The sequence below is a fragment of the Anas acuta genome, chromosome 16 (assembly GCF_963932015.1).
Source record: "Anas acuta chromosome 16, bAnaAcu1.1, whole genome shotgun sequence".
Classification (NCBI taxonomy): Eukaryota; Metazoa; Chordata; class Aves; order Anseriformes; family Anatidae; genus Anas; species Anas acuta.
Genome location: NC_088994.1, coordinates 10,547,696 through 10,573,309, shown reverse-complemented (window position 1 = coordinate 10,573,309; position 25,614 = coordinate 10,547,696). Strand labels below are relative to the sequence as shown.

The 25,614-nt window shown below is 37.5% G+C and overlaps 2 protein-coding genes across 3 annotated transcripts; one reads left to right on the top strand and one right to left on the bottom strand.

Moving 5' to 3' along the window:
- Window positions 1-393: 393 nt before the first annotated feature.
- Window positions 394-25,194, bottom strand: RTF2 (replication termination factor 2). Of its 2 annotated transcripts, XM_068700655.1 has the most exons (9): window positions 25,039-25,194; window positions 24,195-24,289; window positions 24,000-24,093; window positions 23,646-23,785; window positions 22,786-22,864; window positions 7,138-7,251; window positions 4,725-4,779; window positions 4,547-4,639; window positions 394-1,890 (listed from the first exon to the last, which is right to left on the bottom strand). In XM_068700655.1, exons 1-9 carry the CDS (start codon window positions 25,105-25,107, stop codon window positions 1,703-1,705), a joined length of 927 nt encoding a protein of 308 aa, XP_068556756.1. In that variant the 5' UTR covers window positions 25,108-25,194; the 3' UTR covers window positions 394-1,702. The 2 variants fall into 2 exon arrangements, with proteins under 2 accessions (XP_068556756.1, XP_068556757.1); XM_068700656.1 differs by lacking the exon at window positions 24,195-24,289 and having other exon boundaries at window positions 25,039-25,175.
- Window positions 11,086-18,193, top strand: LOC137865526 (beta-1,3-galactosyl-O-glycosyl-glycoprotein beta-1,6-N-acetylglucosaminyltransferase 7-like). Its single transcript, XM_068700653.1, has 4 exons — window positions 11,086-11,502; window positions 15,011-16,208; window positions 16,676-16,771; window positions 17,596-18,193. The coding sequence occupies exons 2-4, from the start codon at window positions 15,233-15,235 to the stop codon at window positions 17,820-17,822; spliced, it is 1,299 nt and encodes a 432-aa protein (XP_068556754.1). The 5' UTR covers window positions 11,086-11,502; window positions 15,011-15,232; the 3' UTR covers window positions 17,823-18,193.
- Window positions 25,195-25,614: the final 420 nt, after the last annotated feature.

Below are 25,614 nucleotides of genomic sequence, written 5' to 3'. Positions count from 1 at the left end.
TATGAGGATAATTAACTATTTTCACATACAAACGTAACAATGTAATATCATGCAGTGGTTTTAAAAGCCTCCTACTTTCTGCATTTCTATTCTGTTAGTTTGAGCCGAGATCATAAAAGCAGCTTTCATTTCTTTGAAGAGGAATACAGGTGAAAAGCATCTGTCCCTCTCCCTGGTCATTTCATCTCGATGGTACTGGATTCAAATATTCAACCACTAACTGATTGCTATGGAACATGAACATTTTAGTAGGATTCCTGTGTTTGGAGAAAAGCTAAGAAGAAAAGGGCTAAATGAAAGCCTATGGCATTACACAATGGCTACCATTAAAAAGTTATGTTCTAACATTAACAAAATAAATTTTTGTGTGTCTGTTCAACTGAACATGATGCGTTATGGTCATATGACAAGAGCAAGTTTTATTTATATCAAAGTCACAGGAATAAAAAGCACAGATACAAAAGCAAAACTCAGTGAAGTACTATAATGCTGTATTTTCCTGTAACGAGCAGTTAACAGTCAAATAGTCGTTTGTGGTGGAGAATTTTGTCAGAAAATAATGTGTACTACAGATGTTCTCAAAGTCACACGTTTCTGTTGCCCACAAAGTAAAAGAGAAACATTCTCAGAGAGCAACTTCAGCCTTGAAGGGTTCCCTCCATTGGCTACCAACGGGTTTCTGATTTGCATGGCACATACCATATTTATTTTCTCCCTAAAAATCCAGCTAAGATCTGTCCATTTCTATTCTTTTACTAGGCATGCTTTTCTCTCTCTGTATAAATATTCATATTTTCAAGCAAGCTGCTGAATTTAATTCAGCCCAGAAAGGCAAATTCCTCCTCACAGATGACACAGAAATTTACTGTTTCAGCAGATGAGTAAGAAAACTCACACTTTTGTTCCACTCTGTTCTGATCCTCTAACAGAAGAATCAGAGTGCAGATATACTGATACTTCTAGCTTTACAAACACCACCGCTAAGAAACCTCCCAAGCCTTTTTGGAAAACCAAAAACTCATTATTACAGGCTCACCTTTATATCTAATGATTAACTATGAATGTATGTTATTAAAAGCAGATTACAACACGTACAATAAGAATATTGTACAGCTACTTTGCTGTTTGTACAAACATTTGTACAAACATAATGCTTCCATATATACTAACAAAATGTATAGTACTTGAAAGTGCCTACAGGCCCCTTAAGAAACATAACAGTTCCACTGAGAGCAAAGATTGATACTTCAAAAGGAAAGCATTATTGCTTCTTTTACTGTCAGAAAGTCTCAAAAGGCTGAATTTCTGTACCAATACAATGAAAAATTCAAACACATTTGCAGCAGATTTCAACAGACGAGGACAGCAGGCATATCCTCTTATCCTTATTTCTAGTACTGAGACACTGTGACCGGGAACGACAGCATCCAGCTGAGGGAACAAAAAACCAGTTGTGTAAATAATCCATCATTTTAGAATGAGGTCTGCTGATACAACATGGACTCTGGTAATCTATTTCTTATTTAACAAAAGTTGCAACTAACACAAGTTCATTAGCTATTCATAAGTTTATAAACTACTTGCGAACTGAGTAATTCCAGATAACATCAGATTACAACAACTGTTCTGTATTAGAGCTGTACAGAAAAAGCCTTAGGGAAGGAAAGCAGTAATGAACATTAGGATCAGGCTCATCATTGTTTCAGAAACAGTATGCTGTGTGAGTAACCCAATTGGAACACTCTTCCTTTGAACGTTTTGCTGAGCTGTGTGATGTAAAAATAGATTTGTATGCCTCAGATTTCTCCTCGCTGTCTGCGATGGATCTCTTCGTGGTAGTAGAAGCCGCCTTATTGACTTTTCCTGGGGCAGATGAACTTCCATTATCTCCTAGAGAAAAAGGAATAGAGTCAAACATACATTTTTCCAATTGTGAACAGTTATTAAGGCTGTTTTTTTTTTTTTAGTTATGTGTACAGATATGGAGTACATACATTTTTTCATGGCTATCACAAAAATATCCTATAATTGAACTCAATAGCAAGCATGTCCTTAGCTTACAAAATTTATGCTCAAAATGCATTTACAAACCTTGAAGAGAGTAATTCCTTCCTACTTGTGCAAACCCTTGCACTGTAATTCAGTACTGACAACATTTATTCCTCCAGATGAAAAATGGCTCTGAACTCTAATCTTAAGAAACACTAAAGTATTCCATCACCCTGAAGTACTGTTTGAAAATTAGCTATCAAATGACAGAAGCCAAACTTGTGACATACTATCCCCAGGGAATCTACTCTCTTTATTCTGTGCAAAGTCATTCATGACCAACAACTTCACCTACGTTTTTTTTTTGTTTTTTTTTTTTTTATATCTGGGATAGGAAAGTGTCCATCCATCCACTTCTCACACCATTTCTCTCAGTGTTATATCTAGTGTTACAAAAAAAGAACTCTTTCTTAATGACTACTCAGCCTTCTCTGAAGTAGGAGGACAGTGTTTTAAAAAGCATGTGTCAAATCTCTCGTGCAAAGAAATGAACACAGAAAGGTCTGCAGAAACTCTACATATTTAGTATAATTTAGGCACAACTGCATGTAAATAATTAGCATGGAGCCTGTCTGAAAATGCACTTATCCAATTTCTGCATGTAGTCATAGGAATTTTATGTGCAATCTTAAGCATCATATATCGGACCCTTTTTGTATTTGGAGAATGCTGCTTTTAATGCCACTAATAGTTGTCTGGAAAGAATTACTAAACACTGGATTTGAAAGACTGAATACATATGCTGGAAGTCCAGAAACCTTAGGGTGCCATGTTCACAAATTAATTCCTATGCTACTGGCATTCCTCACCCCATGTTTTTTCTTCATTTTCCCTCTCTCCTCTTATTCCCCTACTGGTCAATGTAACTGCTGTCAGAAACAAACCAATGACCTGACATTTCAAAAGGCATATTTTTCTCCTTTATGTTATTGGAAGAGAAAAATATATCATGTTATTAGAATTACTAAGTTCCTCAACAACTTAAAGCAATTATAATAATCACAAATGTAACACGTCTAAAAGCTTAGCCCTTATAAAAACAGAAAGTGGCAGGTTAGACGTTTCTAATGCAAATTCTCTCAGCTTATCACATAGAATAATTAAACAATGAAGTGTAGATAAATTTAGATTCTTCAAACAAATGATTCTGACTTTTCCTGTGGCTGTAATATACACAGTTTAATACTTCACCTTAAAACCTCAGACAGCCTTTAAACACACACCCATTCTTATATTTCTGTATTAACACATCAGTATGAATTGGAGACATTAAATAGCATAACATATATTACCTAAAGAGAGTCACCAAAGGACAGGCAATTTTATTCATACCTTCATAACTACTGTAGATACACCAGTACATCCTGAAGTTATATTTCAATGCTCCCAGTGAAGCATAGCAAAGTAATAGCTAAAACGGGGGACTAAAAGTCATCAGCTTGGGACTTTTTAATAAACTTCACTGAAATAAACCACCATAGAAGACTTTTTGAGTGCTTGAACTTCAGGATAACTACTAATTCTCCTCACACTATCTCTTCCAAAAAAAAAAAAAAAAAGATACACCAAACCCTGGACTATATGACTGTGTGAATAAGAATCTCTCATCATATTTGTTTAAGTCGGTTCCCACCAACTTTAAGCATGGCAACATTGGAATGACATAAACAAGCAAATCTGCCTTGTTTTCATGGCAAAAAATGCAGAAATGCAGTATAGTTAACAGCGTTTATTATTTTCATTAGTTATCACAGCAATTGCCAGTTTTGTAGATTTTGCAGATAGTACAGCAAAACTCCATTTTAAGAAAAAGTTGACTACAGTTTCTGTTGAACAAGGAACTTTGTTAAACTTCAAGAGGAAGCTTCCTACTCCAGCTTGAAAAGACAGCCTTTAGGATATATGTTCAAAACACTAGGTTCTTTGAAAAAAGAACAACATCATGGCTCACTTGAAGACCGGAGTTGACCTTTTATTACCAAGAAAGACAATAAATTAAGATAGGCTATGAAGAAATTTGTATTCTCAGTTCTCCCTGTTCTGCCTTTCAAAGTAGTATGGGGCAGCTAACAAATACACTAGGACTAGTGATGTGGTTAAAATAATGGATTTTTTTTTTTTTAAATGAGAGGGACCAAATTAAATTATTTTAAAAATTGTTTATCTTCTCTAATTTTTAACTGATAGTGTGTAATCAGTTTCAGAATGAAGTTATATAAATCAGTAAAGAAAAAGCCCAAAGAAAATTCCTTCCGTTCACTCACACCCAGGCTCACATGTACAAGAGACTACACTTAAACACACACATTTGGAAAAGCTCTAGCTTAAGAAATTCTTCATGCAAACTGAGTGCAATAACCTACTGCTCAGAAAAGAAGTGACCAAGTAGCTTCTGAAAACTCTGGTACAAAAATACAAAGAAGGATCTCTCCTGCAATATTTTTCAAAGCAGAACTATTCACTTTTTTCACATTTAGTTCAAAGCATTATCACCAACCTGAACTTTTGGTGAAGATGATCTGCCTCTTTTCCCCAGAACTGGAACTGATACAATCCTTTCTATTCTTGACTTTTGAAGGACCTGGAGCTTCTATGAATTAAAAAAAAAATAAATGAAATCATCAACCTATTTCACAACTCCTAAGAGTAAACATAATTAGTAGCTGTGACATTACCTTCAGTGGTATCTTGCTGAGAAGCTGTTGCTGCTGACTTACATTTCTTTGATTTCTGAAACAACACAAGTAGAAGTCTAATGATTTACTGAAGAATATTCAACTCCTAACTTGCACTTGATAGACACACAACAAGAACAGTGGAACTGTTCCCAACATAATTTTTCAACATTTTCATATTTTCAAAAAATTTAAACCATATTTTCAATATTATTTCTATAGGGGAAAAATAATAATATTTGAAACCTTAAAGGAACCTTGAAGAAAGACACAGAGGCCAAAATTCAACCGTCTAGATCTGATATTTTGGTTTGTATACTTTGCAGGGGAAAGAGGTATAATCATTAAAGTAATTCAAAACTGAACTCACATGGCAGGATAATAAACTAAAGGACTTTAAACAGGACACAGCTAACCATAATCAGTACAGACATTTTTCAATATAAAATTCAGAGTAATCCCACATCTTATATCTACTTTTTATTTAGTTAATAAAAAAAATCCCTTCTGGGTAACTTTCAGTAAGTGGGCTCTTTGATGCAAATCGCTTGGGAAGCAAAGGTGTGAAGAGCTAATCCATTTTTTTTAAAACATCTGTGGACCAGATTTTCCAAGTTAATTCATAATTGTCAAGATTAAAAAAACACCACAAGGAAAAAAAAAACACAAAACAAAACAGCAGCAACAGCAAGAATTTCATTACTGGCTTTGATTATATAAAATGTCAAACTGAAAAAGAAAGATATATTAAAACAGCTGTTGGCAGCGTTATCAAAAAAGCTGACTCCATATACACTCAGAATGGGGTACATATTTCAAAGAAGTTATACAACCCCCAAAAAATAAATTCCTTTCAATATGTTGTAAGAATTAGGAGAACCCATGCTGTCAAGAATACAATTAATGCTTGGGGAAAAAAAAAAATACTGTATCACATGCTGCTGCAAAGCTTAGCCAGAAGGTGGTGGCAGAGCGTAACTATTCCAAAAGCAGACTTGGCTCTCCTGCCCTCCTCCACTGTACACAAAAATATTCTTTTCAAGGTGCTTCAAATTTTGTTATTACGAATGGATTTAAAATAAAAAGTTACCTCCCAGTATATGGTATCTGAATTATGAGATGTTTGTCAATATATGCTATACACGAGTATATATTATACATATTTCAGCATGGGCACATATGACACACTTAAACTTGAATTATTATTGTTTTTTTTAGTACTAGTGCTAGCTGCATCTTCCTTATGCTTTGTCTTATGGGTATAAAGAAAAGTACTTTATGTTTTTTGTTCCAACTACAGTTGGTACACTCAGACTGCTCCCCTAGATAGCAGGAACTGAGTAACAGCAGTGCCTACAGGCTCCAAGCCAGTAACTGTTCACTGACACCAGAGCCGGAGCTCACAGATCTCAGGTTATAACCAGTGGAGCCAATGACAGCAGAGAAGAGTGATTCTAGCTGCAAAAATTCATCTGGCAAGAGGGCAAGGAAGTGTTGTAAAACTCATCAGTAACTGAGGACAAAACACAAGAGGCCTGCTGAGAGATCTGCAAATACTGTACCAGCCTGTGATGCACGTCTCTTCTAAAACAGAAATACTGGCACACGCAAATGCCTACACAGTGCTCAAGACCAAAGCATAATTTTTTTTCTGCTGCCAAGAGCAACTGTGCTGGCACCGTAAGAGAGAACTGCTCAGTACACCTTGGTGGTACTTCTCTTGTGTAGAAGTTAAGGATAGCATCAGCCTCCAGTCTATTTGAACCAAAGCTATGGGTGCTTCACTTACAAAAAGAGACACCTTCCTAATGAAAATTGAGTGCAAATGACTGCTTTTGGGAACGATTGCTCATCTGTTGGGATCTGTAATACTTTATCCTCAACTGTCTTTAAAGTCCTTTTAAAAAACATGCTTTTAGCCCATGCCTGGGCTAACCCAGGCCCATGCCCTGTGGTGCTGTACTGGCACATATGAGTGACTCCAATGAAAAGGAATTACATACTTGCTGGTAACTAAACTAGCATTCAGTTCAGCAGAATCTAGGAAAACTTTTGTATGCCATCTAATCTTAGATGCAGACAAAATCAAGCGCAGAAATAAGGGTCAAGTGATTAACATCTCCGTAAAGTCTTGGCTGCTGGAAGCATCAGGCAATGATGACTCACACTCTCAAGATTCCCCTAAACACGTATCACTTAATTCCATGATTTTCTGAGCACCACGCAGTGTCTGCTAGTTAAAAGCGTTTCAGTAGACACAATTTCAAATTGCTATTAACAGAATATGCACACAGAATCTCACGAGTTTTACATCTTCCAGTGGGAATAAAGACCAGGAGACCAAGCTATGTGGTCTGATCAAAATTTGCATTATAGAGAATAACTTATTTTAAGCAATATATAAAAATATTACCTTTTCTAATTTACTTTTGAGCTTTCTATCCTCCATTCTTTTCTTCAACACTTCCACATCTTCTTTATTACCATTAAGGATAATCACATCTTCCTCTTGAAAGGGAACACCACACTTTAAAAAAAAAGACAAAAATCACAGTTTCTTCAGGATCTTTATGCTGGTGAGCCTTTGTTAGAATTAACAGTTCTGTGTTTACCATTTCCAAAGTGTTCCCTAACTCTTCCCTTTACCACTGTATCTTTTCTGATAGTTCTTCTCTTCTAACACAGTCTAAAACAGCTTTTCACTTAAAACATCAAAGGGAAAATCTCCGTAGTTTTTACTACTGAGCAAAATACTACTGACTGACAGCATCCCTCTTCATCAAAAGGAAGATAAATATTCATCTTCACTGTGAATCATGAACTGGTGATAACCACATTTAAAAGCAGCTCCTGTGTCAATTTGTACAGGAAATTCTAAAATAATTTTGGAAGTATTACAATATTTTGTTCTTCAAAGCTGTAGGTTTTTTTTTTTTTTTTAAGTTATGAATGCATTTGATTAAGATCAAAGTATTATGACACACTGCTCTAAGATGTCTTTCAACTTACTAATAGTCATACAAGCAATAATGCCTGAGCAGCAATTCCTTTGTACTGACCAGGAACAGCACCAGGGAACTTTTCTCCCCAGCAGCTACAACAGAAAAACTTTATTTTATTTTAAATGATTATGGAGATAAAAAGGGGGTCATGAAAGTGACATTATTCATTAACCTTGCCTGGCCATCTCACCGTCCTTTACCTGATTTATTGAACACTACCAAGTTTTACATTTTCAAAGTGTACTTATTAATTTACCTGTATGTGATCTGCTTCATGTAATTTCACATTTATTTTCTGATTGAGTATACAGATGTTTCACTGCACAATTTGTAATCATCTAGTAAATCCAGGACATCGAATATGATGTTTTTCTGTTTTACGATCTCATTTTTTTATTTTTATAAGTTCTTTTGGTAAATCCAGAAGCTTTCTCCTTGTCTGCAAGATTAGTTTATAATTCTGTCTCTGCTGCTACTCTTATGTTTTCTGAACAAAGGATTAGAAAGGTTATTCATGCATTTGTAGCAGGGATTGTAGTACTGTACACACCTACTTTCATTTGTTTAACTACAGTATACTCAAGTGATGAACAATAAAAAAAAATTAATCTGAGTACAAGTGTTCAGAATGACAACAAAGGAGAATATTCATGTAAGTCAGGCGCAATAGTAAGTCTCACACAGGAAATGAGTGAGTAGCTCACATTTTTCCATTGTTACTCAAAAAGCTACTGCTAGAAATACCAGCTCAGTATGGCCTCAGACACTGGTGAGAGAGAAGTCTAGATAATCAAGACAGACCATTAATCTTTCTACTAAAGTGAAAATGACTGGAGCTGTACTGAGTCTAAAGAAGCCCTACACATACATTACCAGTCGGATGTTTTCTGAATACAGCCTGAAAGACAGCACCCACCTACAGGCTACTGGTTTGAAAAGTAATTTCTGCAATATTTTAAAGCATAACCTGTTAATACAAAAATATGAGGCTATTTCCTGCAAGTAAAAGTTTACATAAAAAGGCTCCAATCTGAATAAATGTTGCATTTAAAAAAAAAAAAAGCAAAGAAAACCAGGGTTCTCATCTGGAAAACACAGGTGGAACTGTTCTAAAATGAAAAATATTTACAATAAATGGGGAAAAGACTGTGTCCTGTTTTCATACACTGAAACAGATAACTTCTTGCCATGACAACAACCAGATTGTATTACAGAGACCAAACTGTTCCAAACACACTTTAAGTACAGCAAGTTACATACGTAGAACCAACTCCACCTTCCCAGGTTTCACTTACTCCAGTAGATACTATTTGTTGTTTGGATGTGCATCACATTTTTTTTAATTGTCATCATTGGTCGATGTAAAGCTTTATTTATTTTTTTTTGGCTATCTTTTCATACAAAAAATAAAAGGACTTTATCCCAACAATCTGAAATGCTGAGATAAAAAACAAAGAAATTTCAGTTTTGCAAACTCAGGAAGGTTGTTCCTTCCACCTAAGGTGTTCTGTGGCAGATATTTGTCTTACGATATCACAAGGTCCCCTTTGCTGTACCTTGTTTATACTGGGATTTTAAATACATATGAAGGTGCCTAGTGTAGTTCCTTAATGTCTTTGCAGCACCTTGAACAGGAGACGTTCACAAATGATACTGAATTTGTGCACTATTCTGGAGTGGACAAAAGCAGTAGAACAGCAGCTTGTAGATGTGAATGTGAGATTCAAAGGTTAATTGAAGGTTGGGATAAGGCTGGGATGTTAGCTGAAGGACATGCTGGATAAACTGCATAGTCTTTGTCTAAATGTCCTTTCAGGATCCAATTATAAAAAACATATTCATAACTGCTTATACTAAAATGGTTTAACATGCTTGCAACAAGGATTTAGTTAAAGGGTCTACAAGTAATAATAATTTCGTCAAAATCTTTTATTCACTTGTTTATGTACTCTACATACTCTACATGTTCACACACCAGCTTAACAAAAAAAAATGCACCCCAAAAACTTAAAATCATTAGAACAATAAAGGTATTAAGAGTTGTCAGAAGATGAATAAAAAAAAAAGCTGTATTTAAAAAAAACACACCAGTAACAGTCAGATTACTTTTTAGAATAATGAAGACCTTTTAATTTGCAAGTGTTTTCTTTGGTTTCATTTTCAGTAGTAACAGAATCTTAATTCAAGATCATTTCTTGCAACACGTTTCAGCTACAGAAGACGTTTGTACCTTGCTTCTTGCTGTAAGCTACTTTCATTTTTTTTTGTGCGTATGTAGAGCATCTAACATGTAGTTCCATCCCTCATCCCTGACTACTCCAGTCATCTTTGCTTGTTACACAATTGCATTATGTTTCCACAGCTAGATATTTACATCAATGTTACAGTTCAATATCCTATGGAGACCTGAAACCCCCTTCCCAAACTATAAACACCAAGTTCAATCCTGCAGCCCTCCTAAATACAACCCCTAGGAGGAAGGCAAAAGGACATGAACAGTTTTCCAAAAGAAATTCTCACCCACATAGGGGCTACATCACCACATCCTGACCGCCCCTCTTGAGGTAGGATTGAGACCTATTTAGAAACCAGCCTGAGCAGACATCCTACTCAGTCATGGACCAAATCAGTACTCATTTACCAGCCATGTAAGCTGACGCATTAACAGTTAGAGAAGACAATAATCTTTAACTAAAAACAGGGAGTGGGAGAGGGCGTTTTCCAGCAGCTCGTTCCCTAGGAGGCCAGTAGGGCACGAGCAGCCGAACACCACCTCTGGCACTTGTCCAAGGGGCCGAGGAGAGTGGCAATGGGGCAAAGAGACGGGGAAAAGGTAACTCGGGAAGAGTGGAAGAAGCCTCCTTCATACTAAGTCAGTGATCATGAACTTCACTCAGAAATTGTTGCATCTGCTACAAAAACAGTGTCCAAGCTGAAGCCTCTGTTCACAGAGCTGCCCTTAAAGGCGATGTACCTGCTGTACCTGCAGCTGTGCCTTAGTTTACTTCCAGGTTTTCTCCCTATTTATTTCTGAGTAATACACTATTTTAACCTGCAAGTATCCAAAATATGCCAGCCTTCTTATTTCTAGAGCCCCAAAGCTTTGTAATTCCAGTAAACTTATTTTTTTTCCACTTGTTAACACTCCACCCCCCAAAAAAATCTCAGTAAAAGCAGTAATGCAGTGACCACTCAGGAGGAACACATCTCATCTAGTAGCTTTAAGCTTCAGACCCTAAAAGTGACCAGGTACAATTCTTTCATATACCTGTGTGCTGCAAATTGGAAAGTTTCAGCAGGCAAACAGTTAAGAACCAGTGGGAGGAGGAGGAGGAGGAGGAGGAGAGAAAGGCGAGTTTCCCCTGCAGTTCTCATCACCCAGCACTGAGGTTAGAGCCTGTGGTAAAGCGATGCAATTCACAACCACCAGCGATGTACTCCACAGATCTGAAAGCCGGCTTTCGATCCTTTAAAGGCTGTGTCTGAACAGTGGCAACAGAAATTTAGAAAAGCTCAAGTTTTCTCTCATGATAGAGAAGCAGAGGATGTTTCTTCCGAGGCTAACCAGCATTACTGCAGAATAAATATGCTAAGCATTGCGGGAAGCCAGATGAAGCCTTAAATGAAAACATGCACGTTAATGTTTAACCCCTTTTCACTTATGTTGAGACTTCCACATGAGCAACAGAATGAAGAATGCTGTCTGAATTTTGCTGAAGGACAATGGGACTATTTATTTTTATTATGTTGTCTTCTCCTGGCTAATTCTGGGCAAGGTAAGACCAAATAATTTAGATTTTAGGACTTTGGGTTTTTGCTTTTTCTTTATTAAAGCACAGAATATTGTAATTTTTATAAAGTGCCATATCTGCATTTCAGAAAGACCACTTCACTTTAACAAAATACTCAAATCTGCAGTAAGGCTTTCTTTAAATTTTGTTAGAGATGTACAAGAAGGTCATTGCTGCACGTATTGTTTGTATCAATAAACTCAGAATTTAACAAGTATTTATAAATAATGGTCCAACCAAATTAGTATCTTACAACCATATAACTTAACAGTTTAAATAGCTATCACAGTGTTTGTTTTAGATTGTTACAAGATCAAACATTCTGAAAAAAATATAACAAAATAGGAAAAAAATAAGGATCAGAAGGTACACCTCCATAAATCTGTTTATATTTATCAGCAAACACTGATGCAATATGTTTAAGTGAGAACGATTTTAGATTTATAAGACAGTTAACTGGGATATATGAGTAAGTTTTTCTTTTATGTGACACAGAGGCAGCCTCAGCACACTCACCTGGCCTTAATGAAAAAAAGGTAGAATCCATTGAAAGTGCTGATTTTAACATTAAACTTTTAGAGGACTGAATTAGTATTCACTTGCTTATGAAATGTCTACACTAAGGCCTGCATGAATAATCTTTCACCTTTCAGACAAAAAAAGGCATAAAAAGATTTGGAAATACAGGAGCTAATGCCTTTTGCCCATTTAATTAGTACAAGACAAAGTATTCCTAAACCATTTGTTTCATTGGATTATTGCCATACAAACTAAATTTTACCTAACCATTAATATTAACCAGTACAAAGAGTACGGACAGAATAGGAAAATTTGAGATGCAATGATGCAGTCCAAAATCTTATGGCAGGAAGGAACAACGAACTATAAAACAATTCATTACTAACTATGAAATACACTGCAAGTTGTAATGGGGTTTTTATAAACTGAGATGATATTTTACAGGCCTATTTTCAGGTACAAGCATAATTCCATTTTTCTCTAGAGTTGACATTTAATTGAGATGGATTAAGATGACGATTTTCCGTTAGGTAATACCCATAAAAGCAGCCACAAAGATGCGTGAAAATCCCTACAGTGTGCTATTTTTTTTGAAGAATGCCAAGCACTGCTAAAGATTAAGACAACTTCATACTCCAGATTTAGAAAACCTATCCATGTAAGGTCGGATTTCAGAGAGATGTTTTGATAACAATAAATACCTATAGGGGCACTCTAGCATGATAAAACTAACGTAAGGCAAGACAGTTTGGGTTGTGCCTGGACAGTGGATCTTAACAGAAAGATCCCTTGCTCCTCAAGGGCAGGAGTGAATATGGTAGCAGAGTCCTTGACAGCAGGTAACAGAACAGAGGTTAGATGAATCTTGTCAGTCACAAATTTCCAACACAATGGGACCAAGAGCTACAGTTTCAGCTCTAGACCTGCTATAAAACACTAGCAGAAAGCCAATGCTGGCATTCTGTGAACATATCCTGAGGCTGAGTGACGTCAAATTCTGCTCTCTTAGGCAAGGCTTCATCATTTGGTCAACCCCCAGAAACATTTTTACTGTTAGGAAAGGTATTGTTTCCTCTTACGTGACACCGGATTGTTTGTGTACATTTATGCTGCTATAGTAATTCAATAGGAAGAATTCAGAGTAAATACTTAACAAGCTGAAACATCCCTGGTAGATATTATTTGATGGGTAATAAAAACGTAAGTGTACAAAATAAACGGGTTATAGCTTGGTTTCCTTGGGAACTAACCTTTGCAACCCATCCACAAAATCGTGTTCAATTAAAACAACCAAACAAGCAACCAAACACCATGAAACACGTACTGGTCATATACAGACAGATGCTCTCTTTTCTAAGCAAATACGAAGTCCCAAAGATTTCTTTAGCTGCTCTATGTCTCCAGTGTAACTTTTATGTGCAGAGTGGTCTTTCCACATGCTGGATCACAGAGATCTCATCACATTCCCTAATTCAGAGCAACCTCAATGCCTCCCCCCAATCATTTTCTAAGAATAAAACATTTTTTCTGGCTCCAGGTCCATAAAAAACAGTGTTTCCTAACAAACACTCCCTCTCCCTAGCTCCTGCTATTGGGCACATAATGGCTCTTACGCAAATCTATTCTTGGCTCTGGTAGTCAGCTGGTAGCAGGCTACAGCACTGGCATATTTCATTTTTACTGGAAAAATTCTTGCTTCTACCTTTTAATGACATTCTTGTTCTCCTCCCTTCTGCACAATACTAAAAGATTGATGTGGACTTGATTTGCTTAAGTTTTTCATGCAAACGGCTGAAAGACAATCAATCTTGTTTACACGGTAAATGTATCCCTCAGGAGCTAATGAAAAAAAATCTTCTGGGACCTGACTTCCTAATGTTTTTCTTTGGCCTATGCATTCAATGCAGGCTGAGTAGCACTGTTGACAGAACACTGAAACAAAATGGATGAATCCTCCACCTAACACACAAAGTCACTTCCTGAAATGCTAAGTGCAAAAGAGGCATTCTTTCAGCATGAAATTCAGTGCATACCAGTAAGGATAACAAGATAAATACATTCCTTCCCAACAGCCTAATAGATGTCAAAGTTTTAGTGTTTTACGGGATCTGTACTCTTGCTTAAAATCCTGTATTTTTAATGCTTTTAAAATTCTGTTTCTTTCCAACTTCGACTCCAATGACCTCTATTTTTGAGCTTCTAAGACTGTCATATACTGGTTTTTCATTTTAATAAGTCCACTGATTTTCTAACTAATACCTAGATCCTTCTAACCACAACAGTGGTCACAAAGAAACTACAAAACTATGCTTGTTCTTACATAATAGCAAATATGCTGTGATGCTGATAGCTGCAAAACATGGAATACTTAGAGGTGAAAATAACAGAACGCATTAAAAACAAATTCACTGAATAAGGTACAGGAGCATATGAATTTTCTTTAAAAGACATAAAATATTTCTTAACTATCAAGCTTAATGACAGCTGATGGACTCTTCCTCCCCTCCCTGGAACTTTCTCTAGGTAGTTCTGTACCAAATGTTTCAAGGACACAACTTCACATAATAGCTGTGGGATTTGGGACTGCTGCACTATCATGCTTCGGACATTTCAGTAAGAGAGGTGTAAGTAATAAAAAGAAATGGCAGCGGAAAAACTCCTATGCCAACAGCAATGTAAATTACAGTTATCTATTAATGCTAATGGAGGCAGGAGCATACTTTATCTCAGGATACGCACACATGCTAAAAATAAGGGATGACTGTTGTTCGCATGTGCTGTTTTCCAAAGCACTAATGCTAAGACGTGTGTGTGGGGGGGAAGGTCCAAAATGAGTTAGAAAGAAACGTTTGCTGACTTTATAAGGATAAGGAATGACGCATTTTGTAGAATGCATTTTCATCTTTCCCTTTTGTTTATTTAATAAATTTTTTGCTGACTTAATTCACTGAATTAAATTCTGTTCCTCCAACAGAAGCTAAGGTTTCCGAGGCCTTAAGGAAATCTCGTCAATGGCTGAGATTACACGCTGTCCCATACAGAGCTTGCCCACTGTTCCTGTGGGGGGGGGCTGGACCTCGACCAACCTACTGCACTGCTCACCTGCTGGAGCACACGTTGCTTCAAAGTAGGATCAACTTCTCGCTTATGAGCTAGACCCTCACACGATCTGAAGACAGTCTCCGGATAATAAAAGATGAACCCACTTGATGCAACAAAATCAGGATTTTTAGTGTGCATTGCAGTCTGTACGTTCATCTACACCTTCATCTACCTAAAGGATACACTTCTCGAAGATCCAAATGAACAGAAATTTAGTGAAAATACAGCAGAGTGTGGTTTTTACCCAGATGAACTTTGTTCAGCTCTTTTTATGGGGAAAACTGCTGCTTTTAAAATTGGAAACGTTTGCCAGAATACCTACCGACCTGAAACGTTCAGCTGCATTCAGACTCCATGCAACTGCTCCACGGTCTTGAAGACTCTACGCTTTATAACAAGACCACTGTCAGCTGAAGAAGGAAGCTTCTCACTGGCATACATTATCACAATTCACAAGGAGTTGGAAATGTTTGTAAAGCTACTAAGAGCTATTTATATGCCTCAGAATATTTACTGCATACATGTCGATGAAAAATCATCAGAGGATTATAAAGCTGCTGTACAAAATATTGTTAATTGCTTTGAAAATATTTTTATTTCCTCAAAAAGAGAAAATGTTGTTTATGCCGGATTTTCAAGATTACAAGCTGATATTAATTGCATGAGAGATCTAGTTCAATCCAAAATTCAGTGGAATTACGTTATTAATCTGTGTGGCCAAGATTATCCCATTAAAACAAACAAAGACATTATCAAATACATCAAAAGTAAATGGAACGGTAAAAATATGACTCCTGGGGTAGTCCAACCACTTCATATTAAACACAGAACGCAGTTTAGTTACAGAGAATACGTGCGTTCTGGAATGTCATACGTGTATCCAACCAAGAACATAAAATCTAAACCTCCGTATAATTTGACTATATATTTTGGTAGTGCCTATTACATTCTCACTAAAGAATTTGTGGAGTTTACACTGACTGATGCACGTGCAAAAGACTTGCTTGAATGGTCAAGAGACACATACAGTCCGGACGAACACTACTGGGTCACACTGAATCGTTTAAATGGTAAGATTTATGCAATTTTTACTGTGGATAACTCCTGCACCAATATTGCAGGGTCTATGAAACAGAGAGCTAGTGAGCTCCATTTTGGGGTTTAACGCCACCTTGCTTGAATTGTGTTGCATAAATATGGTGATTTCTTCAGTCCTGGTGCTGTTCCTTCAAACCCCATCTCCTGATGGCGAAATGAAGCTTGATTCCAGAAAATATTACTTATGGTGTAGACCATTAGCACTACAAGGCTACAAAAGTGTTGATTAAAAGAGTAATTTTTTAACCTACATAAAAGCTTATGCTCTCACAAAAAAAAAAAAAAAAAGAAACTGAGAACAATAAAATTTCTTATGATTTAAGTAACTGTATATAAATACTTGACAAGGCTACACTTAAAAAGTCTTCAGCAGTGAAAATTATCCCTCTTAGTAGAAATGAGTAGAAAGGAATCTTATCAGAATGTTGTGTTTTTAAAGATGCTCCAGGTGCTACACCAAACGCAGACTGGGAAGGAAACATACGAGCCATTAAATGGAAAGATCAAGAAGGCACCGCACACAAGGGCTGCAAAGGTAATGTGAAACGTGAACTAGAATATGATTCACTGACTAGCATTCATTGCAAATTACATATTATGTGTTAAGCTAGCTATTAAATGTGCCTCACTAGCCATGTATATTTTATTTTGGACGTGTGGAATAAAAGAGCAATCCATCCTCCTCCACTGTATCTAATTTAAATATGTTCTGACAGATTCTTGCAAAGATTGTCACAGTAACCACATACTGACAACCATTCTTTCAACCACCAGTTACAATACTTCAATAATTCAAGGGGGGCAATGGCAGGATTGCATCTATTTTATATTTCGGTGGCTAAGTTTTGCAAGCTTTTGTTTATTTGATTGCCTTCTTCTATTACATTTACCAATGCATTAACTTGGCTTATCAGTTTTCAGTGAGAAGTGTGAAGGGATTTACTCGACAAGCACGACTGTCAGATACTCACATCAGCTCGGAGATAAATCTCCTCATGTGGTGGCCACACACACACACAAAAGTTTAAAATACAAAACCATAAAACTCAGCTTAGTAAAACATTGCATGATTAAATAGGCACCCAAAAAGAAATAGGATATGACAAAAACTTCAGTATGCCCCACTATAAGATACAGTGTGTCACTGAAGCAGTTGGAGATACAAAATCAAGTTTCAAATCTAGTATTAAAAAATAAAAATCTACTGTTAAAAAACATCTAGTATTAAAACCTAGAGCAACAATGCTCTGTGAGAACTCAAAAGGTAATTTTTATTAATAACAGCACAGAGTCAAAATATTTTCAAGTGATTCAGGTCAGCTTTCTGCTGCTTTCAGATGCTTCTGTTTGTCTTTGCAGGTCATTACATCAGAGACATTTGCGTCTATGGACTGGGGGATTTACAGTGGATTATTGAATCACCTCACTTGTTTGCGAACAAATTTGAGCCTGCAACGTATCCCCTTGTTATGGACTGTCTAGAGAGACGCCACAGACTTAAAGTACTGCACCAGGCAGAAGTCCCAATTGAAGATCACTGGCGTTTTCAGGAAGATAGCTACTTCAACATGAAGCTGAACGTTTGAGTTAACCAACAGCTAAAAAAATACTCAAAATATTGACAGAACCCATCAAGATTTTTAGCCACAGACTTCACTTGCTTGGTGTATTGTGCTTACCCTCATGCTTTAATGCTGTACTACTGTTTCACCAGTGAAATAAGCAGTTTTATATATTACAGTAAAAGAAAGAGCAACAACTGCTAAGGGATCAGTTTAAAGAAAATGACATATCTAAATCTGCAACTTACAGAACACAAGGGTGACATTCATAATCCTTCAAGTGACTTATTCAACTGGAAAATACATGTTCCCCATGTGTCTTTAGCTGAAAAAAACTGTATGAAAGTAATAAAATGGAAGTATGCCTGAACAAAGGTGAAATATGAAGAACACAAGTTGTGTCTGCTGTATGTTTTATGAACTACATCACTTTGATTAACAAAGTTGACATAAACTGCAGAGTTTGTAGAGAAGCAGGTGCCAGCCAGCTTCAGACACAGTCCATTTCACTGTTTTTTCATGGCCATCTGCATCTCTAATTTCATTGTGTAGCATGGCAACACCACTCTTGCACTATTCATGCTTTGCTCCTAATGACCAGGGTGTCTGTAGCAGTAACATTAGCAGGGGTCCTGAAATGCATGTTTACCTCTAAGTCCCTGGTTCTGATTCTCTGCAGGAGCTCATGGCAATGAGACATGGGAAATTTGAGGCCAGAGAACAATGGAAAAAAAATGAGTGAAGAGCTTTCAGTCCCAGGGTAGGGAAACAAAACTTCCCTGAATCTTGCAACAGTCTGCGACAAGTGGTGTTAACATCTAGCACCATCTAGGACAAAGATCTTATTTTCCAGATCCTTTGCAGACCAAGCGTAGTTCTCACTAGCCTACAGCAAGGAAGTAGATTTTCGAACTCAGCACCAGGAAAACTAACTTAAAGACTGCACATTCTTCCAAAAATTCAAATGAATCAAGAAATGACCCAACAATAGAACACAAAATTTTCTTATTACAAACTTTCTCCTAGGTTCTTGGAACTGTAGTGCTCCTTTTCCCACACAAGTTTCTTGGAAACAATTTCTTTCAAGTGAACTTTAACCTAGAGGAGGACCATCTGGTCTATATTTATTTACAGAAACTTAAAAAGCTCAACCCTGTACTCAGTCTCATGTAGAACCCATGGCCTATCTTGTGGCTAATTGTTGATGATTTTTTTTTTTTTTTTTTTTTTTTTTTATGAATGGGAAGGAAAAAAGCCATGCACCATGTTCACACCGGGCATTTTGAGAGTCCTTCTGAAAGCCATTACTGAAGCTAATGGGTCCTGGGCACGTAATAACCATAACAATATTCAGACTGAATTTCTCTCCAAACCACACCCAATCCACTGTAAGGCACTCCCAGTGTTTATCTACTCTGTGTTGCTTTTTAAAACATGGATGCAACGTTCCTCATTATTGTCTTTGGAGACAATCCAGCACCTAGGTTTTTTACCTTTCATCACCATCGTACAGAACAACTGTGTTTCACCTCTGAGTTGACTGAAAAGGTGAAATTCAATAACAAGGAATTTAGTTTAACTCGCTTGGTTTGCAGCAACTGACCAGGAAAACTAAGAAAAAAATGTAGATCTCTAAATCCCTCTTAGAAATATAATTTATGTCCTATTTCGCCATGTTAATCTAGGAAAAGCATTGAGGAGTGACCCTCCTTTCTTAAAGAAATTAATATTTTAAACACAAAATTCTACACCTATAAAAACCCTAGGCAAAATCTTAAACAAGCCACCTCATTCTCAATTATTGAGAAATATTATTTTACCTATTACTGAGTGATCACAACTTCATTAAATTGTTGAAATTTTTTAAATTCTAACAACAATTAAAAGAGTAAGTTATAAAATTTTGAAAGCTGAAAGCATTCAACATGCATAGAGAAGCATTCATTAAAGTCCTGTATGTGCTACTGTGAAACAAGTAGATAGATCACAACTCTTGGATCTCAGCAACCAATGTTTACTAACTTTTGGAAACTGTTGATCTAAGAGCATAAATTGTCAATGTCACCGTGTTCTAGGAAACACTACAGTGCATAACATACTGCACACACCTTAACTCTGTGTCTGAAAAATGTATGCATAATTTCTGCTTTAAAAAGCCTAAGGCACATGTTCAATAGCTCTGTATCTAAGTTAAACATTTGATTAAGTGTTCTATATGGCATAAGCTTTAATAGTTAAGGCATTATTTCAAGTGTGCATTGAAATCTGTTAAACCTGGAATCACCTCCAAAAGAAACTGTAAAGACATGCAAGAGATTACACTTCAAAAAGCTGGTTAAGAAACAGGTTTGTAGGATGATCATCAGCCAGAAATTAATTATACAAAGTACAGGAAATATTATAATAAGGCATTCATGCTTCTCCCCTGCCTCCTGCCCCCTTCATACAGGGGGAGCTTCATGAAACTCTGAAGCTGGTCATCCCTTTGATTATGCCAGACCCGTGGAATTTTCAACACTGAGTGATATGAAAGCTCCTTCTCACTGCTGCTCTTTATCCTAATCATTCAATTACATTTAGCCTCAACAAAACGTACACACTGGTACTGGTCTTGCTCAAGAAACAATCAAATACAAACACAGTGATTGGAAACTATATGGCTTGGTCTTTTAATTTTAGTGCTCTGACAAAGAATTAAAACCAACAGTAGGTGGATAGTTCCAATTTAGAAGTGTATATTTTAAATTTATATTTTTTACATCACATAAAATCCTTCCTGAAGAACTGCAGGCAGGAAGGAGGCAGCAGAAAACTGCTATTATTCAGGACTTCCTCCTACAGAATACTCATCACCAGCAAACTTCAGTATCTTAAACAAAGCTGTTTCCCTTCCTGCCTACTGGGAGTCATATCCTGCACATTTGAGCCTACAACTTCCTACTGATAGTTTAAGTTTTCTCAACTTGTTCTACAAAACCTCAAAAATACGGCCCAGACAAAATATGTCTCTGTAAAAAGGTACTACAAGTTATTTGCATTCACAAGTTACTATTTTTTTTTTTTAACCTTTTTCAGCCTAAATAGTTAAAATCTTCAAAATTTGTCCCAAATCCTTCAGCACAGCATTTTGTGATAAGCATCTTTATAGCATGTAAATATGTTAATTATCTAATTCAGTTTATCTAGTTTAAAGCAAATGAGTATGAAGGTGAGGACTGCAGAATTACCGTTCAGGGTGTCAGATACCTGTATTCTTTGGCGAATGTTTTTACTGCATCATTAATGCATCTGTTTGGTAGATTCCTCTGGGGAACTGTTGTTTACAAATTAGCAGACCATCAAGATTGCTCTCTAGGCTCATAGGTGAGACTAACACACAAGAATAGTTTGTTTTGAAAGAGCTTTCTTGAATTTCACAGTAGTGGAGAAAAGAGCTGCTAAACATCTAGACTGACACTTCCCCAGTTCGCATCCATATTAGAAATCTCATCCCCTGGGATGAAATGAAAACAGCATACGTACAACACACAACACTTCATTTTTTTTTTTTCATTACTTTCATCTCATTTTATTATATTGCAATATAAAAACAAAGTGTGCTGGGTCAATGCAGCTAATTAGGGCTATGGATACTAAAACTGCTAGCCACCAGAAAGCATGGCAATCAGTTCCTCATGATCCTTTTAATAAAAGTTACAGTCCCTCTTCCTGATCCCGAGCACAGAATGAGAGCATTACCATCGTGTATCTAAAAATCTACTGAATTACTCTTAATCAAAGGGAAGACTAAAACATCCTCATGGCTGGTTACCATTGCCTTGGTGAATAAAAATCCAGTAACGAAAGGAAGACAGACTAAGCTATAATATATTCACTTCATTATTTCCAGAAGCATCCTTCTGTATATAGTGAAGTCACATACACGTAAAAACACTTGCACGCAAATAATGAAATTATGATAAATACTTCCTAATTATTAATAAAATTACATAAAACATGTGGGACTAATTTAGTTTTTATCAGATTACTAGGCTGGCCAAACCATAGAAAAAACATCCGGTTTCTGCATCTACTAATCCCATTACATCCATCTATCAACAACAAACTTAGAAACAGAGAAAAAACACATTAAAAATAAAGCAGCATCTGGCAACAGGAAAGCAGAGCCATTATCTAAAGGGCTATAGCAGCATTCTATAGAACAAAATTAACACTGAATGCAGCAAAATGAGGCTAAAGCTAATTAATTCTATTTCACATCACATACAACACCGTACTGAGAAAGTATTTGGTTCACAGATCTTGTTTATTGTAAGTACACGGTACAGCTTATCAAATATCAGGGTATTTGGTGAAAAATAACTGTGGCAAGTGTCACCACAAATCAAACGCAAATAAAAGTAGTGATATGAAAATGAGAGCATTTGCAACATGTATCATTGCCTTCATCTCCAAAGAGACCTTCATAAGGAGATCACACCACTATTGTGAAAATGAAACGCGGCCAGTATTTTCAACAGCAATCCATGAAATTGCTGAAAATCTGATTTTTTTTTTTTGCCTCCAAAAAAAGACAATGGCCCTTCAAAATACAGGGATCAAAACGTAATTTGGAAATGTAATCATTTTAAGCAAATATAGCAGACACTGATAAATACAAAGCAGACAAAGAAATCACCTTCTTTTAAACAAACTATAACCAAACATTTGAAAAATGACGTTTTGAAAGTAATTATTGCAACACCAAACTGTCTTTGAGAGCAAAAACATTCATTTTGACAATTACGTAGAGACTTAATTTAAAAAAAAAAAAAAAAGTATTTCAGGCCACCATAAAACAGAACTTATACACATTTCAATGTGCATATTCTGATTAAAAAGCCGCCTTACAATAGCGGATGTGAACATAATTGTTCATATATATCTACATCAATCTCTGTGGGTTACGTGTAAACCCATTGGTACTGAAGTTGAAGGAAAAACTCACCTTGTGACAAACTTCTGTTTTAATCTCTTTGAGAGCACGTTCCGAGAACACACAACCACACTTCCTCAAGAAGCAAAACCTTTAAAAAAAAGACATAAGATCACTTTTAAAAAACCCTGTGCGTCTGAAGCATGTACCTGCAGTGCCAAATTAACACAAAACAAATACTGCAAACAGCTGGTAGGACACAGCTAACTTTCTCTTTATACATGTTTGCAGCTAAACAAGGTATCTGCACATTTTGGATGTGCGAATTAATATGTACCTAATGTAAGTAGTGATGGAAAAATACTGGCTAATCGTTCACTGAACGAAGAAATACTTTGAAACTATCAAGCTGTGAACCAAACCTCTCTCATCTATCAGATTTAATATGTACAGAAAAAGAAATTTGTAATTTGCCCAAACCAGGATGCAAAGGAAAATCCTTCTTCAGCAACATAAAAAATAGATGCTAGCACAGGATTTTAATAGACATACACCTCCCCTTCATTCTTATCCTAGCACAGGGCAAAGTAGAATTCCTTGTTGCAATTTATCCCACTGCAAAAGGAGGTCTCAGTTGACCTTCTTCTACTTGCCCGTGTCAATCTCCCATGGTTTAGCCCCAGACAACTTTAAGTCACTTTTTCGCTGCAAACATCGCTCTCTACTCCTTTATTATAGACATAATTTGATTTAGGAAACAGGTAACATTTCATCTTTCCTCTTAAACATGGGATGAATAAGGACATGTGGTCCCCACAAAGGCTCAAGCGTGTACATGAGTTGCAACACTACTGATTTAAAACTTTTAACCCGCTACAAATTTAACATAGTACTCACTTTTATAATCTACAAGCAGTAACTAAAATACTGACCTATGCCTTCCATTCATTTCCAGTCCCACCACAGGGCATATAAAGCGTGCAGACTGGATGTCATCATATGTGTCACCTTTCTTGCTTTCTTTATCGCCACTCCAAGCCGGATTATCTGCAAGGTTTAGTTCTGTTACGTTCTGAAAGATAAATAAAATAAAATAAAATACAAACATAAGCCTCAGGCTTTTTACAACTGAATTTTGAGCCACAGTAACATGTCCAGAGATGTTTTTCATGGAGGATTGCTATTTTTAATGATTTTAATATACAGTGAGAAGACAAGCCAACTGAATTTTTGCAGCACATTTTAAATTTTGTGGCACGCTTTGGCATTAAACACAACCTTTTTACCTTAATGCTCTTGATATGTGATGCAGCTTCCACAGGTGTTTTATCAGCTGACTTGTCCAATAAAAATTCAATGACAGCATCTTTGTTATACAACCTATAACATAAAATTTTCAGCAATCACATTTGATGCTCATAATATTATTTTATTTACAAATTAGTACCTTTCAATATAGAAATCTGTATAGAAAGTCGTACCTGCCTAGCTCACAGGCTACAATCGGTCGACAAAGCTTTTCTTGACTCAGAGTGCAGTAGTACCACCTTGCCACCAATTCAGCAGTTTTGTCAACCTGAATGAAAACATACCCATGATTTTAAAGTAGCTTTTCTATAAGCAAATTGTTTAAATATCAATTCAAACAACACTTGAAATATTTATCAAATCCCCATGCACCTTACCAAAGGCGCACGCACCTTTACATTTAAAATTATCCCATAAAATAACAAAAAACTTGTGGTGAAAGTTCATAATTACTTTTTAGCTACTGAGCTCATTTCTGCATCTCGGGAGCTACTTTTTAAGTCTGTTTTCTTCCGTTTTGTCACCTGCGCTTAACCGCTGCCCTCAGCACTGTCACTATCTCTCCACACCTTACCCACAACCCTTTTCTCCCTAATCCTGGATCTCACCCCTCCCACCTCACCAGCTCGAGCTAACTACCGGGGCCATTCCTATAACGAGGGGAAAACCAACAACCGTATCAGGGGACGTCAGCTTAAAAAAAACCTCAAGCATCTCACTTTAAAACGCGGGTTTTGTGGCACATTCGGCCATAAAAGGCAGGCTGATATTCAAAGCGACTTTGACCGGCACACAGAGCAGTATGACCACACCGGAGACGGAAGGGAAGCGTTTTTATTTACTTATTTCCCATTTACTTGTTTATTTTTCCGCCCTTTCCCGTGCCCCTCTCCCCGCCTCCCGCCCCCCCGCACGCCCTGCACCCTGCGGCTCCCCGAGGCAAAGCCCGAGGCAGAGCCCGAGCCGCTCCGAACGCCCCCCGGGGCCCTCCTCGAGCCCTCCCCGCCCCGCCCAGACCTTCTGGGCCTTGGGGGGCCCCTTGACCAGCTCGTGCCGCTTGGGGATGGTGCCGCCATCGCACCCCATCGCCCCGCCGCGCTTCCGGGTTCTTCTCCCTTCTCCCCACACGTGACGCGTTTCCGGCGGCAGGAAACACTTCCGGCGTGCGCGGAGAGGGGCGCGGCAGCCACCGGCCGCTTGGGGGCGTGGTTTCTGGAGAGGGGGCGTGGCTACTCTGAGGGGGCGTGGCCACCCGGGAGCGCCCATCTGGAGGCCGTCGGAAGCTACCACAACGCCCAGCGGGGGGGGGCGCCCCGAACCCGGTTGCCTTCACTCCCCCCCTTAGCGCCGCAGCAACTTTCTTTTTCTATTTATTTATTCTTTTATTTAATTAATTAGTGAGCAAATTCAGGCAGAACGCCCGCTCCGGAGGATTTACGGCCACAGGAGGCGTTTCCAAACCCGTAACGCCCCCCCCCCCGGTGCTGAGACGACGCTTCCCGCGCTGAGGGGGGCAGAGCCCCGCAAAATGGCGGCGCTGCGGGGCGGGGTGAGGGGACGGGGGCGGTGCCGTGAGGGGCTCGAGTGGGCGCT